Raw genomic sequence first — 15053 nt, forward strand, 5'->3', positions numbered from 1 at the left:
TCTGGCTGATGCACTATCACATCGACTTCCACGTGTCATTCTCTATTTCTGTTATTCAGGTTTCTGGCTGTTGCACTGCCACTTCGACTTTCACGTGTCAATCTCTATTTCTGTTATTCAGGTTTTTGGTTGCTGCACTGCCACACCGACTTCCACGTGTCAATCTCTATTTCTGTTATTCAGGTTTCTGGCTGTTGCACTGCCACTTCGGCTTTCACGTGTCATTCTCTATTTCTTTTATTCAGGTTTTTGGTTGCTGCACTGCCACTTCGACTTCCACGTGTCAATCTCTATTTCTGTTATTCAGGTTTCTGGCTCTTGCACTGCCACTTCGACTTTCACGTGTCATTCTCTATTTCTGTTATTCAGGTTTTTGGTTGCTGCACTGCCACACCGACTTCCACGTGTCAATCTCTATTTCTGTTATTCAGGTTTCTGGCTGTTGCACTGCCACTTCGACTTTCACGTGTCAATCTCTCTTTCTGTTATTCAGGTTTCTGGCTGCTGCACTGCCACATCGAATTTCACGTGTCAATCGGGATGGCTCTCATCATACAGGTGGGGGAGCTGAACCAGATGCCCCGACCCCCTAAACACTTCCCCCGGTGTGGGAACTGGGAGTACACGGGGGAGGAGGAGGAAGAGGAGAAGCCCAGCTGTCCGGCCAGTGGAGCAGGAGGGATAAAAGAAGGATCACCATGGATACTAGCAGTAGTGTGTATTTTCGGAGTGGGATATAGCCGTTACTACCCCTAAATATTACTGGACTCAGGTTACAGGTAGTCACTGACTGACTGACTGAGTTTGGTTTTACGCCGCTTTTAGCAATATTCCAGCAATATCACGGCGGGGGACACCAGAAATTGGCTCAACTCATTGTACCAATGTGGGGATTCGAACCCGGGTCTTCGGCGTGACGAGCCAACGCTTTAACCACTAGACTACCCCACCACCCCCACAGGTAGTCACTGCTGATGCTTATGTCTCTTTTTGATCTAGCTTGTTTTCCATCAGGCCTCCTCAGTAAATTGAACATGTAGTTAAATCAGTGAAAATCACCTATAACATACATCATCACAAAATACCGCCCAAGCTACAATGCATATAAGCTGAAGCAGCACCTGTTGTTGAAGAAGATCCGAATATATTTACATATTATCTATTTTTATACAAAACTATCTTTAACTGAAGTTAGATTATTTTATAACCAAGTCTTTATTTGTTAGGGAAGATTATTGCATCGTTTACAATGTTCAGCGTTTATGAAGCAAGAAGAAGGGTGATCTCAAAGACTAGGTCCTTACCACGACAGGACGTTCACCTTTTGCTTCGTGGACAAGCGAACGTTGTGGTGTGAATTCAAGCACTAGAACATTATATGCTCAAAGAGTTATGAAATCCAGTCCTCAGTGTGCAGGAGATCATTTGTAAAGAACTACGCGTACGCGTATAGACTTGGACTCGTTACAGTTTCGTTGTCTGTCAAATAATGATCGTGCACCGAGCTCACACCCCTGCCATTTACACGCTATATATGACTAATAAAATATTTTTCCCTTTGTAAAAAAAAATGTGACCTAAAGTGTTTCTCTCCAATGTCAGTGATCATAACTTTACGCTGCATTTACCAATAAACCAGCAATATCAACGCTGGGAACACCAGAAATCGGTTCAAGCATGGACCCATGTGTGAATCGAACTAGGGTCTTCGACGTCATGAGCAAACACTTTAACCACCAGATTAACACTTTAACCACCAGCATATCCAGCATGTATCGGTGACCTTAAAGGTCAAGCTTGTTTTGGAGGAAGCTATCGAGCGATAATGACAGGCTGGAAGACTTAAGGTAACACATGTCATTAGTAGGTCATGATGAATTTGCTTTCTGCACACTGCACCATTATTACTATAACTGCAAAATCTTTTAGGACATACATGTATATGTATACATAGCAGTGATACCTACTGCAAACCATTTTCAAAAAAATAGGCTGCGCTCAAATTATGCCCTCGATGACAACGTTTAACCCTCATATTGCAAAGGGCGCAGTGGGCGAGCTGGCTAAGGCGCCAGGCTAGTGATTCAGCGAGCATGAGGTGCCGGGATCGAGCCCACCTGTGACCGGGTGTAAAAACCTTGGAGTCAACTTTGTGTGCAGACTATTTCAGTGTTGTCACAACCCCTAGTGTACAGTACACAACCCTGTGCACTTAAAAGAACCCACGAAACCTAGTTGCGGGTACAGCAACGTGCAGTAAACTTGGACAAAGTTCTGTGACTATGAGTCCCAGTCCACCCAGCTGTGAATTGGTACCTCGTAAGGATGGGAAAGCCGCAGTAACTCGGTGCGCCTTGTGGCAGCAAGAGTTGTATGATTCCCAGGAAGGTTTAGATTGATAAGAAGATGTGCCGTTGAGATTGATATCCAATGATCGAGGGGGAAAATACCAGCGCCTTGAGCATGCACTAGTGCGTGGATATGTGCGTTGTATAAATATCCAATAATAATAATAATATATTGTCCCTCACATTTTACATTCCTTTAGTGCCATAGTATCTTATATGGCCCCGTGAATATGTCCCTGTTTCAAATGGAAATTAACAAGTCAAACACCGAGTACGCAAATTTAAAATAATAACCATCACCACCCCAATCATCTCAGCTTTAACATCGTGTAACTCATACGTCCTGTAGTGCTACGGATTTCAAAACATCGTGACATTAATAAGATTGATAAAATTATCGCCCTCCTCGTCATTTTCTCGTTTTCCATGTCTTACCGTTTTTAGATACTTTGGAAACGCTTGACCAAACATACTTATGGGTTTGTTATTCTCTAATGCAGACATGGATCCCTCCTTTCTTTAGTAAAGCCTGAAAATGCACAGCGACAAATTTGTTTCCTTTGTCTTTCTGAATGTCTGGCTTATTTAAAAAAACGTTCAAATGTCTCAAAGTGGAGCTTGTCTTGGGCACAATGGAAACATTTAAATAGGGTAAACATTACTGGCACATTGAAAACATCGATAGTTGTCTTGGTTGTCTTGTTGGCCAGCTATGTGGTCACTCAGTTCAGTTTGGTACAGGTCATCTACCACACACACACAGAAATGGCCTCTGTGACATGATTCGTTGTGTTTGTCTTGGAGGACCCCTGAACCTATGGCTTAGCGTCCTGTTCCTTGCCTCAGAGAAAATCACTGTGTCCAACAGGTTGTTGGGATCATAGGCTGGTTGGTTTGTTGTTTAACGCCGCACTCAGCAATATTCCAGCTATATGGCGGAGGTTTGTAAATGATTGATGACAAGTCTTCTACTGGGCTGTGAGGTAGCCTAGTGGTTAATGTGTTTGCTCTTCACGCTGAAAGCACGGGTTCGATTCCCCCCAAAGGTACAATACGTGACGCCTATTTCTGGTGTCCCAGTGACATTATTGGGTGTTTCCGAAAGCGGTGGTGGTGGTGGTGGAATTGGGTTTAACGACGTGCTTGAGAATATTTCGCTCATATGACGACGTGCATGCGTGTGTATGTGTATGTGTGGCTGCTTGTACTAGCCCATACTGAAGCTAGTGCTAGTTCACTGAGATACCATGCTGCAGTGAAGCATGAAAACCCCCACTCAGACACAGTATACTGACTCCTAGCCGACCAGTCCTTGTTGTACCCATTAATGCCGAGCGCCAGGCAGGGACCAACAAGTACCATATTTTAACGTCTTTTGGTATGACGGGGATCGAACCCGCGACCTTCCGCACTCCGGGCGGACGCTCTAACCACTACACCACGGAGGCGGTCGTTTCTGAAAGCGACGTAAGACCGTACTCAAGCCGCTGTTATAAGAGGACACTCGTCAACCTTCTATAATATCTATGATCGTTGTTCAATGCCGCACTCAGCAATATTCCAGCTATATGGTGGCAGTCTGTAAATAATCGAGTCCGGACCAGACAATCCAGTGATCAACAGCATGAGCATCGATCTACGTAATTGGGATACGATGACATGCGTCAACCAAGTCAGCGAGTTTGACCACCCGATCCCGGTTGTCCCCTTTTACGATAAGCACGGGTTACTGGGGTGCTGAAGATCAATTCTCACCCGGGGCTTCACAGGTAGTTATTGTGTCCATCATGTAACCAGGGGAGACAGTTTCCTGGGACAGGGTGGTGGTTGTGCTTATGATCTTCCTCTTTGGCGTCTGGGGCGGTAGGGTAGCCTAATGGTTAAAGCGTCCGCTCGTCACGCTGAAGACCCGGGTTCGATTCCCCACATGGGTACAATATGTGAACCCCATTTCTGGTGTCCCCCGCCGTGATATTGCTGGAATATTGCTAACAGCGGCGTAAATATAAACTCACTCACTCTTTGGACGTCTCATCATGACACTGTCCCTAACTTATTTCTTTTATTGTCCAAACTGAATCCATTGATGGTGCCGGTTGAGAAGAGAAATGGTGGCTACGCTTGCATTGCATTCAGCAGGTTGGGTTGACATTGAATGGTGGAGTCAAAAGACAAGTGCTCATCCTGCTGCAGAAGTTGGACCTGGTACCACGGATGTATTGTCCTTTGGGTTTCATCATCCAATGCTACGAAGTCATTCGTGGGAACTTTGTTGGAATCTATTACCACCCAGACGAGTCCAAGCAGGTGGGTTCTTTGTTTGGCATGTTGTCAAACCAAATGATTCATGATATGCGTGTCAAAGGCATTAGTCCTATTTCCACTATGAACAGCTTCTCTTAATTCTCTCTCCAGTCAATTTATTTGTGTATACATTTTGATAGCACGATATTGGTAGGAGCTTGTGATGCTTTTCTCTTGAGAAACCAGGATCCGCTGCAGTACAGCATGAAAGCGACCATCGTGTTTTCAGATTAAAACATCAATCTACCTTCAAGTAAAATACTTCAATTTAATTCGACAAGTTTCCGTATCACCCCTCCCAGTAGGGTGACAACTGTAGAAAAACCTATTACCCGCTGCTAGGGCAACCGCCAAAAAACTGTATCGCTATTAACAATCATAATATGACGCATGCAGTGCCCGGAGTTCGAAAACCGATCGATTAGCTGATTTTGAGTGAACTATGTACATATTTTTTTTACCGACTTTCACCGCTTTGCTGAAACATTTATACTTTGCATCGTTTGCACACTCAACTTAAACATAGCAGTTTTAAGCTTGTCAGAATATGTTTCACTCATTTTAAAATCCAGTCGAGAGGCAGACGCCATTTTGTTTACATGTCATATAGTCGGTAGCGAGGTGACCGATCTTTAAAATAAAATAAAATAATATTTTGTACATTTAACATGGCCGTAAGATACATATGTAGCTCGGGTTGCTCGGGTGACACTGCTACAAAGAGGCGTACATCAGACCGTATTACCCTCGAGAGAAGCGTACAACTTATAATGTAGCGTATATTCTGTTACAAGTTGAACTGGAGCAAATCCCATTGCTGTTTCTAATCTTGCAGACTTGAATGGTGCTCCATTGTGGCTGGAGGTGAAGACTTGATACAAAATCCACTACCTCTCTAAAATAGTTGTTGGTTTGCCAGAGAGACCATCTTTAGCATCATCGTGTGCATTAGTTGATGAGACGTTGCACTGCTGTCATGGGTATGTTGCCTTCATGTAGATTGACCACACATCCACAGATGGCTTGAATCAGATCGACTTTTGATATGTACATGCCTCACGGATGCTGCCACTGTTTATTGTGGTAATGTGTGCGTGTGTGCGTGTGCATGGGGTGGGGTGTGTTGACTCGGATGTGAGGACAGACCGTGCATATGATTTAGTTTACGTCTTTCTTTGTTTCTTTCTTCGCTTGTCACCCGAAGACCAGAGTTCGATACCCTAATGGGTACGTTGTGTGAAGCCTTTCAGGTTGTTAGGTATAATATTCAATTGGGTTTTCCCGGCATAGTGACCCGGGTTTTGTTTTGGTCCCCGACGACAAAATGATTCAGATTTGATTTGGTCTGATTTGGTAAAGTAATGCGGGCGACTCAAGTCGCCTTGCGCACATGGCACATGTTCACTGCAGTGACTGAAACTTGTTGGGGCCAAGAAAAGTTCTTGAACCGTGGCAAGTAGTGTTGCATACACAATCCTACGCTGCGGCGTTTTTTGACAAGTTAGAAGTTACACGTTGTGTCTATGGACATTGTTCAAGTAATAACACATGTTAATGTCCTTCAAGTCTCTACGCTGGTTTCCCCCGCCGTGATGGAGCTGAAATATTGCTACTCTAGCTACAACAAGAAACTATGGATGCACATACGTGTGTACATACTTGAAAACTACTTGGGTCCACAAATACAGATGTAATCAAAGGAATTATGCATGTGCTACGTTTCATGACGTCAGCGGTTTCGGTACAGGCACGCGCAACACGTTTCCCGATAAACTGCTTGGAGCCCATGAATGTCCAAAACTGTTGTCGATTTGGAAAGCTAAATTGTTTGATGTTTGATTTTTCAAAAAATGTAAACGGCTCCCTGGCCCGACATCAGGAACAACGTCATGACGCTGCTGGGATGCTCCGTTGGAGTGAGTGAGTGAGTGAGTTTAGTTTTACGCTGCACTCAGCAATATTCCAGCTATATGGCGGCGGTCTGTAAATAATCGAATCTGGACCAGACAATCCAGTGATCAACAGCATGAGCATCGATCTACGCAATTGGGAACCGATGACATGTGTCAACTAAGTCAGGGAGCTTGACCACCCGATCCCGTTGGTCCGTTGGAGAAAGTCTCAACGTGCAGGTGGCTCCGCATTTCCAGTGCCGCCGAAACACCATTACAGCACTGTTGAGACGTCACCAGAACAATGCAAAGACAGGATGGATACGGGTGGTCCATCTCAGGTACAGGTCACAGACCGCAGTGACAACTGTTGAGACCATTCCTGGACTTCGGCCGATCCACCGAAAACATTCAGGAAGCGCTTACGTCATTACGGGTAAGCCTGTGTCATCGCGACTAATCGCTTTGGGATAATACAAGAACTCTCATCTTACCTCACATATAAATGTCGTTATCTGACTGAATGAGCCAATCAATGTACCCCGCTTACAAGCGAGTAACATTTTCTATGTTACCCGCTGGAAATGCCGAACTGTGGGGATTCGTTTGGTACTTCGTGTTGGTAGTGTTTGGGCTGTTGCCGAACTCCGGTACTCCTTATTATGATCCGATAGCCGCTCTTCAAGCGGTTTAAAATTAACATTGAGGTGTTCGGTAAGATAGATACGTTGTTCATTGGGCATTGGGCCCATGGGTTGATGTAACCCATGTCCCCCTCGTGACCAGTGAACAACTTATTATGTCATTTATTTAGGAAACGTTCTTGTTATAATCTCCATTTATGCATTTGAACAATTTGCATTATTGAGGCGGCGTGAGAACGCCATGATTAGCCAAGGATTCTTTGAAATTATTTGTTCTGTTGTTTATCGAAGTAACATGACAACAACCATATGACACAGAACATTATATTTCTATATCCGATATCAAACTGATTTGCAAATTCAGCGGATAAAAGACAAATTGCACATAAGTAGGTATATTTGAATGAGATTTATTGTTAATTATGTTGAAACTAATCCACACTTTACTTAAGCAGGTAGACAAGTGCAGATGTAGCCACTATATGACTGAAACAACTCTCCTTCTATTAGTAGTTCGGGAAAGGTTTATAATTGGGGTTTCAAATCACAAAATTCAATATATTACGAAATACATCAGTGATGTGTGAATTCATTGAAACAGAACCATCCAGTCAGGCCTGGGTTCTATCACTCGTTGGTACATAAACGCCACTGTAAAAAACATATCGGAATTATCTGATTTGAATCCAACAAACAAGTATAGATTGAAATACAAATTCACTAACGGAATATTTTATGCTAACACAAAATGTGTACTCTAGGAATTTTCTGGTTGGTGACTTATTCTCCATGACTACATCTTTTTAAGGTTTTGGTCATTCAAAACTACGGAACACATTTGACCAGAGTAGGCTGGCGTTACAAAATCAAAAATCCAAATAAACTGTCCCGTTCACCTTAGTATTAACGGAGATTTACACTGCTCAGTTACAAAAACATCACTATCATGATTAATGAAAGATCCCTGCTAGATTTCTACATTCATTTTTACAAGAGACCAAACATAAATATAGTAGATAAAATTACGAAAATGATATATTCCGTACAGATCATGAGACACATCAACAGGTGGTCAGAGACACATTTCACAGGATATCTTATGAGTTCTAAATCTTGTAATTCCCTTTGATATCCTTTTCTCTGTCACCTTCGAAGATCTTCTGCGGTTGGCGGACGAGGTAGAAGTTGCCGATATACACTCTCTCGTCTCGGACATTCATCCAATCGCAGTTGCTGGACCGATTGAGCGAGTACCGTGAAGCTGCTACGTAGGCAAGAAGCCCTCTCAGTAAGTCCTTAATCTCGCTCGATAGAACCATGATCTTCTCGGGAGGGAATTCCAGTGATTTTATACTTCGCGCCATTTCTTCGTTGCGCAGACGGCCAAAAGGTAACTTGCCGACCGTCATTGTATATAACACAGCGCCTAGGGACCACATGTCCGCAAACCTCGGATTGAATGGAACTTTGCAGACGACTTCCGGTGCTTGAAATCCCATAGTTCCACAAGAATCTTCGCAGAGTGGATCTCCTGTTACGAATTTCACCGTGTGTCCGAAATCAGCGATTTTGATGTTGTTGTCGTTGGTTATGAGAATGTTTTGTGTGCACATATCCCTGTGGGCGTAGCCCGAATGGTGGATGTATTCCAAAGCGTCCAGGATTTGTCTGAAATACCGTCTGGCTACTGGTTCTGTGATGAACTTGGCGTCCTGGGCCCGTAGAAGCTGTTCAAGGTTCCCGCTTTCACAAAACTCAAGGATCAGCCCGGCTCGTCCTTGTATGGTAAGAGTATCAAGGAAGCTGACGACATTCGGGTGACTCAGTCGCTGATGGATCAGCATCTCCTCTGTGATGTCGACCTTTGCACCCCTTTGTTTCCGCTTCCGGCCGGAGTTCAGTTTGATGGCGACAGGCTTGTATTCGCTCTCCTTGCCCAGTTTGGACGGGTGGAGATCTTGGGCAAGGATTACAGACCCGGATCTTCCCTTGGCGATCACTTGAAGCGGGTTGAAGCCGAGGCTCGACAGTTCTGGGATGATATCGTCGTAGTATTTGTTACCTGAAAAGGGTTAATTTGATTTCAGTGTAAATGCGGACAATACAAGTAATTACGTTGTCAGCTGTTAAACGATCCTCGGAAGGACCTTGTCACAAAAAAGGCGAATAACAGAATCAGGTGGCCAGGTTTAATGACTAGGTTGATGCATGTCACTGTGAAGATCCGGGTAGAATTGATCTTCAGTGACCCATGTTTGTCGTAAAAGGCGACAAACGGGATCGGGTGATCAGGCTCACTGACTTGGTTGACACAATTGCGTAGATCGATGCTCATTCTGTTGATCACTGGATTGTCTGGAGTGTGGCGTAAAACTAAACTCACTTACTCATTGTATCCCAATTGCATTGATTGATGCCCATGATGTCAAGCAATGGATTATCTGGGCCAAACTCGATTATCTACACACTGCGTCACATAGACTGAACATTGCTGCGAGCACTGTTAACAACACATAAACAAGACTGACTGACTGACTGACTGAGTTTGGTTTTACGCCACTTTTAGCAATATTCCAGCAACATCACGGCGGGGGACACCAGAAATGGGCTTTCACACATTGTACCCATGTAGGGATTCGAACACGGGTCTTCGGCGTGACGAGCCAACGCTTTAACCACTAGGCTACCCCACCGCCCACATAAACAAGAGAACAGGTTGTCATGAACGTATGTACACTTGAACATCAACATGAACTTCTTCTGAATATTGCTTCCTGCAAAGAGATTAAGCCGATTATAGCACTGATCGAATAAAAATGTATAATAAGAACTACCTTACATCAAAACAGGACGTCAAAGTGATAAGCGTGACGGGAGATAATTCCGGACAAGGTCTTAAAAATGTGGCAATTAAACTGGTAGTCATTTCCGATCGTTAAAAGATGATTATTTAGATGTTTCCAGACGCTAAGTAAAATGTAATACTAATAGCTCTAGTCTGTCATGAATAAGTCCGCTGATCATATATTGAAGCTGTAATTCGTTTTGTAAGAATAACGTAGCATGATAGGTCAGTGCCCTCTTTCATATTGCTAAAAGCGGCGTAAAACCATACTCACTCACTCACTTTCATGAAGTCATGTTAGAGTAGGAGCGTAAAGACAATCTTAACACTGGTGATTACATGTACTGGCAGTTTACTGACCTATCTTCTACAATGAAAATTCAAGCTCGTGGATTTATTCTCGTGCGTGGAATCATGACAAGGCTCGCTAAATACAACGTTTATTCCTAATTCAGGATACAGAGTTTCAAAACAATCGCGTGATAACCTGTATGTATTACGGTTGTGTTGCAAGAAATATCTCTTCAGCATATTTGTGTGACATATAGTCTCATGTTTGTATAATATTCATTTTAACTGTATTTAAAATTTGATATCCCAGTATTTGATACCTTTTTAGAGATTTTTTCTTTGAAATAGGTAGTAACCCATAACTGGACAGCTCTTATATTTCATGATCGAAGCCAGTTTCGTATTTGTAAAGGAAGTCAAGTTACGCGGGAATTCCCTTTAACGAAATGAGAACAAAAGACTTTGATATGGAGGTCTGGTTTACTAGCAATCTGTGCCTCTTGTTACACAAAGCGATCTTAACGCTACGATTGTCGTAACTCCCATACTCTCACCTTGTAGCGCTAAGACTGCTTTGTGCAAGCGGTACCTGTCTCACAGAGAATAATTTTATAAAGGAATCCAACTCAAGGCTCGAATGGATGTAGATTGCCTCAATTGAGAATTGATCGGGACTGCTTGTGGATAATACTCATTCATTCATTCATTTATTTATTTGTTGACATGATACTGATAGTTAAAAGTGGATTCAGTGCTCTGTTTAGTTTAGATCACAACGTTGCTGTTAGCAACGCCAATGTCAGTAGTAGTATTAACTTTCTATGTCATTGCTTCAGAGTAACTAAATATGAATGTGGCTGGGCTTTGAAAACGAGTTGTAAATTTGATTCTCAATCTTTGGGGAGGTGTGTGTGGGTTGGTTTTTTTGTTTGTTTTTGGGTTTTTTTTTTTTGGGGGCATAAATTTTGTTCACATGAACTAGGGGGGTCATCAATTGTGTATATAGTAATTTTAAAAAACTATGCTTAAATATTATTGGGAAAGGGGTGAGGGTCATTGATTTTGTACATGACATGCGGTGTGTGTGTGTGTGTGTGTTACTTCATGCATAAATTTGTGGGGGGGGGGGGGGCATTCACATTGTACATGCCTCTCCATAAAAATCATCATCAGATTATGGTTTATGGTTGAAACACATCAGTTGATGGTCGGAGCAATAGGGTATAATAAATCAGGTGTATATAGTCAGCAGTTAGTTGAGGATGGTGTTGTTTTTTAACAGTTTAAGGCGCGTGCGCTCAGCAATATCATTAATAATGTCTTCATGTGCAGTATATGATGGCATGGTAGGTCAGCAGAAAAACGTGTTGTTTTACGCCGTCCTCAGCAGTAATCCGACTCAGTGACGGTAGCTTGTGAAACATCAAGTGTGGACAAGACACTCCAGTGATTGACATCATGAGCTTAGATCTATTGGGATATACGATGACATACGACAACCAATGGAGCGAGCCTGAACACATGATCCAAATTATTCGCTTCTTACAACTTGTGCGGGTTGCTGAAGACCAATTCTAACCCGGATCTTCATGTGTTGATAGTGAACTGGTCACCCGGTTTTATAACTGATTCCCCTTTCCTTACACCCAATACCTCCTTCAATAATGAGGGAGTTGATTTTAACGCCGCTTTTGAACATTATTTCGTAAATATCGTAGTGTGCCAACACGACGTGGGACACGATCTGGGGCGTTCACCACAGTAGTTGGTCTTTTAACATATAGGTCAGTGGTAGTGCGTTAGCATAAGTTGACCGAGAGGTTCTACGCGTCAGATAGGCACTCGGTGTGTACTCTGTATTGGATTCATAAGATTTCCCGGAGTGTGATATAGAAGTTCCTCAATGAGATTTGTTCTACGTCTAATTTGGGTATAACATTTAAGCTAAGGACAGTTACCTCAAAAACAATGTTTCGAAGTAAGGGATAGGCTTTGGTATTTAAGGTTTGAAATGTTTATAATACTAAAGACGGAATATTTTACAAAACTATTCCCCCCAAAGTACAGTTAAATACAGGTCTATGATAATAATGGGTTTTTCGGAGGACTCTGGGGTTGGTACCAAGAGAAACACATGTCTCCCGGACACATGCATGCTTTCCTCCAAAATGGATACCGACGAGGCTACCTACATCATCATCATAATCATCATCAGCTGGCATAAACACGACATAAAAAGGACTCTTGGGTACACGCATGGTCTTGGATGCCTACTGATCTTCATCAGCAGCAGCATCATCATCATTATTATTTCGCAACACAACAGACCAATCTAGGATGTTCTGATAAAACTGTTACCTGTACGAATCGGGCGAGCGGGGTATTTACTGAGTGGCAGGGGGTACTTGTGTGTCCAGATGTCCCCCAAGTCACAGGTCTGTGTGTGAACCTCCGTCGTCCCCCTCATCGATGTCTGTAACCACTGTAACAAACTGATGGCTGACATCGGGACTGCAGACAGAATCTCCAGATGCAGCGTCGGATAGCAGGCAGACGCTCTGTGTTTTAGCGGGGATTGGTTCGGTCTTACTACCGTGAGCCTTACAGTTATCTCCCCCCTATGTGAGCTTCCATTTTCCTCTTGCGGCCGCGTGTGATCATTTCATTAATCTGGAAATATGGCAGCGGCCATTTGAACGTCCATTTTCCTTATGCTTCTCTGTGACGCAACACACATTATGACGTCATGTTGCTGTGACGCTATGCTTCCATTCGCACGGAGATCACAAATGACGTCATATCTGCAGTCGATTCACACAGGCAGCGAGTTTGGTGCTCCACCAAGATTATTTCGGAATCCGCAGTGTGGTCGCAAATATAATTGTGGTTCATTCGCAGATTAAATATTTGAAAATAAGCGAATGTTTCCATTAGATTATTAGAATATATTCTTTTTTGATATTTTTAAAGTAATTTTGGTGATCTGAGTTAGTATCCTAGCCACAAAAATAAAAATGTGCACATAGGAAATCAAATTGAATTTATATTGGAACTGCATGTGTACACAAATACAGATGTAAACACGGCAATTAGCGAAGTGAACACATATGCATGTGCTACGTACGTAAAGTTAGTGGTTTCGGGAGACGGTGTTTTCGTTGGCTGAACCAGTTCGTAGACGCGGTGGATTCGTAGCCAAGACTGGGTCGTAGACGGTGATTTCGCAGACGTGTATAAATATTTAAATAATAGTAGTTCGTAAACATATTAATTTTCATAATCACTTGGATTGTGTATAACGAAGTTGTTATGCTTTGTTTTCAGTGTTACGAAACTAAGGACAGCTAAGGACAAGAGAAGTGCGATAAACTGCGTGGAGCATAAATGTCAAAAACTGCTTTCAATTTTGGAAGGTAAATTGTTTGACGTTTGAACGTCATGAGGCTAAATGGTGATTGGTCGTTGGGGAATGTCTCGACTTCAGGTGGATGCTCATTTCCATTGCCATGGAAATAAACCCATTTCAGCATTGTTACCAGAACCAAAGACGTACAGTGCACTCTGTCTAATTCGGACAGGCTTGGGACCGACTAAAAAGTCCGAATTAGACAGCAGTCCGAGGTACACATATTTTAATAGAGTTATCTCCCTTTGACGAACATACGCTTGTGCATGAAACACATATTACGTGAATGCGTATAAAGACGAAATACTGTAGTTGTGATGGTTGACGATTTTGTGTCGTTTTCATTAAAAGATAATTGTTACAGACTGAATATAAGTTTTCTTGCTGAAATAAAGTTTAATTGTTATCATAAGTGGATGTCATTATTGAAATATATTAAAAGTAGTAATTTACGTTACAGACGAATAATATCATTAATTTGGGTCTTTTCATAGTTGTAGACCCAGATGGTCCAAGTTAACTGAGAATGAGTGCACAAGGCAGGATAGATGGATTCGGGTGACCCATCTCCGGCACAGTTTCACGACTACAGTGACCACTGCTCAGACCATTTCATGATGTCGGCTTTAACTACCCCATACAGACATTACTACGTTGTCGCACCATACTAGCTATCTTGAAGCAACATCATCGATAAAACTGTCAAAGGTGGTGCTGAAATCATGTCCCTCAAGTTGGTTCTGTTTCATTCAAATGAGTCCAGGGCGGTGGGGTTAGTCCAGTGGTTAAAGCGTTCGCTCGTCACGCCGAAGATGCCGGTTCGAATCCCACAGGGGTACAATGTGTGAAGCCCATTTCTGGTGTCCCCCGCCGTGATGTTGCTGGAAATATTGCTAAAAGCGGCGTAAAACCAAACTCAGTCATTCAAATGAGTCCAGATTTACATTCCCCGTAGTGACGGACGTCAGCGTCTTGAGAAGCGTTATTCTCAAGTGTGAAGAGATCGAGGAATCTCCACCATCATTTGGGGTGTGATGATTGCATGTCAGAACACAATTAGTTGAACTACAAGGATCAGTTATCGGACCAGTGGCATTTCGGTTATTTGATCATCATTGCCCAGGAGTAACATTCAACAGGATAATTCCCGTTCTCGTGGCTTTTCTTCCACAGCACAATGTTCAAGGAGTGCATTGGCCTACAGTGTGTATCCAGTCCCCCAGATTTGGCAGCAGAGTAGGCCTATATGGCAAGCCATTTCAAAAGCCTCCCACACCCATTTGGTACACACTATGCGATGCACGGATGTTCTGGCTGCTCATA

At 42.9% G+C, this 15053-nt stretch overlaps 2 protein-coding genes across 2 annotated transcripts in view; one reads left to right on the plus strand and one right to left on the minus strand.

Annotated features, from left to right (window-relative positions):
• The window catches only part of LOC124277028 (laccase-like), a 57060-nt gene extending 55948 nt beyond the window's left edge, over positions 1 to 1112 (plus strand). The window contains exons 10-11 of the mRNA XM_046712680.1: positions 494 to 779; positions 962 to 1112. Of these exons, the coding sequence (XP_046568636.1) occupies positions 494 to 756 (263 nt within the window). The 3' untranslated portion in view covers positions 757 to 779; positions 962 to 1112. The remainder of the gene's footprint in view (positions 1 to 493; positions 780 to 961) is intronic.
• A 6479-nt stretch (positions 1113 to 7591) lies between these two features.
• On the minus strand, positions 7592 to 13044 carry LOC124277025 (probable serine/threonine-protein kinase KIN1 homolog). The gene is made up of 2 exons (XM_046712677.1): positions 12683 to 13044; positions 7592 to 9250 (listed from the first exon to the last, which is right to left on the minus strand). The coding sequence occupies exons 1-2, from the start codon at positions 12828 to 12830 to the stop codon at positions 8295 to 8297; spliced, it is 1104 nt and encodes a 367-aa protein (XP_046568633.1). The 5' UTR covers positions 12831 to 13044; the 3' UTR covers positions 7592 to 8294.
• Between the last annotated feature and the right edge of the window lie 2009 nt (positions 13045 to 15053).

The sequence above is a fragment of the Haliotis rubra genome, unplaced genomic scaffold, assembly GCF_003918875.1.
Source record: "Haliotis rubra isolate DU_JTF1 unplaced genomic scaffold, ASM391887v1 Scf217, whole genome shotgun sequence".
Taxonomy (NCBI): Eukaryota; Metazoa; Mollusca; class Gastropoda; order Lepetellida; family Haliotidae; genus Haliotis; species Haliotis rubra.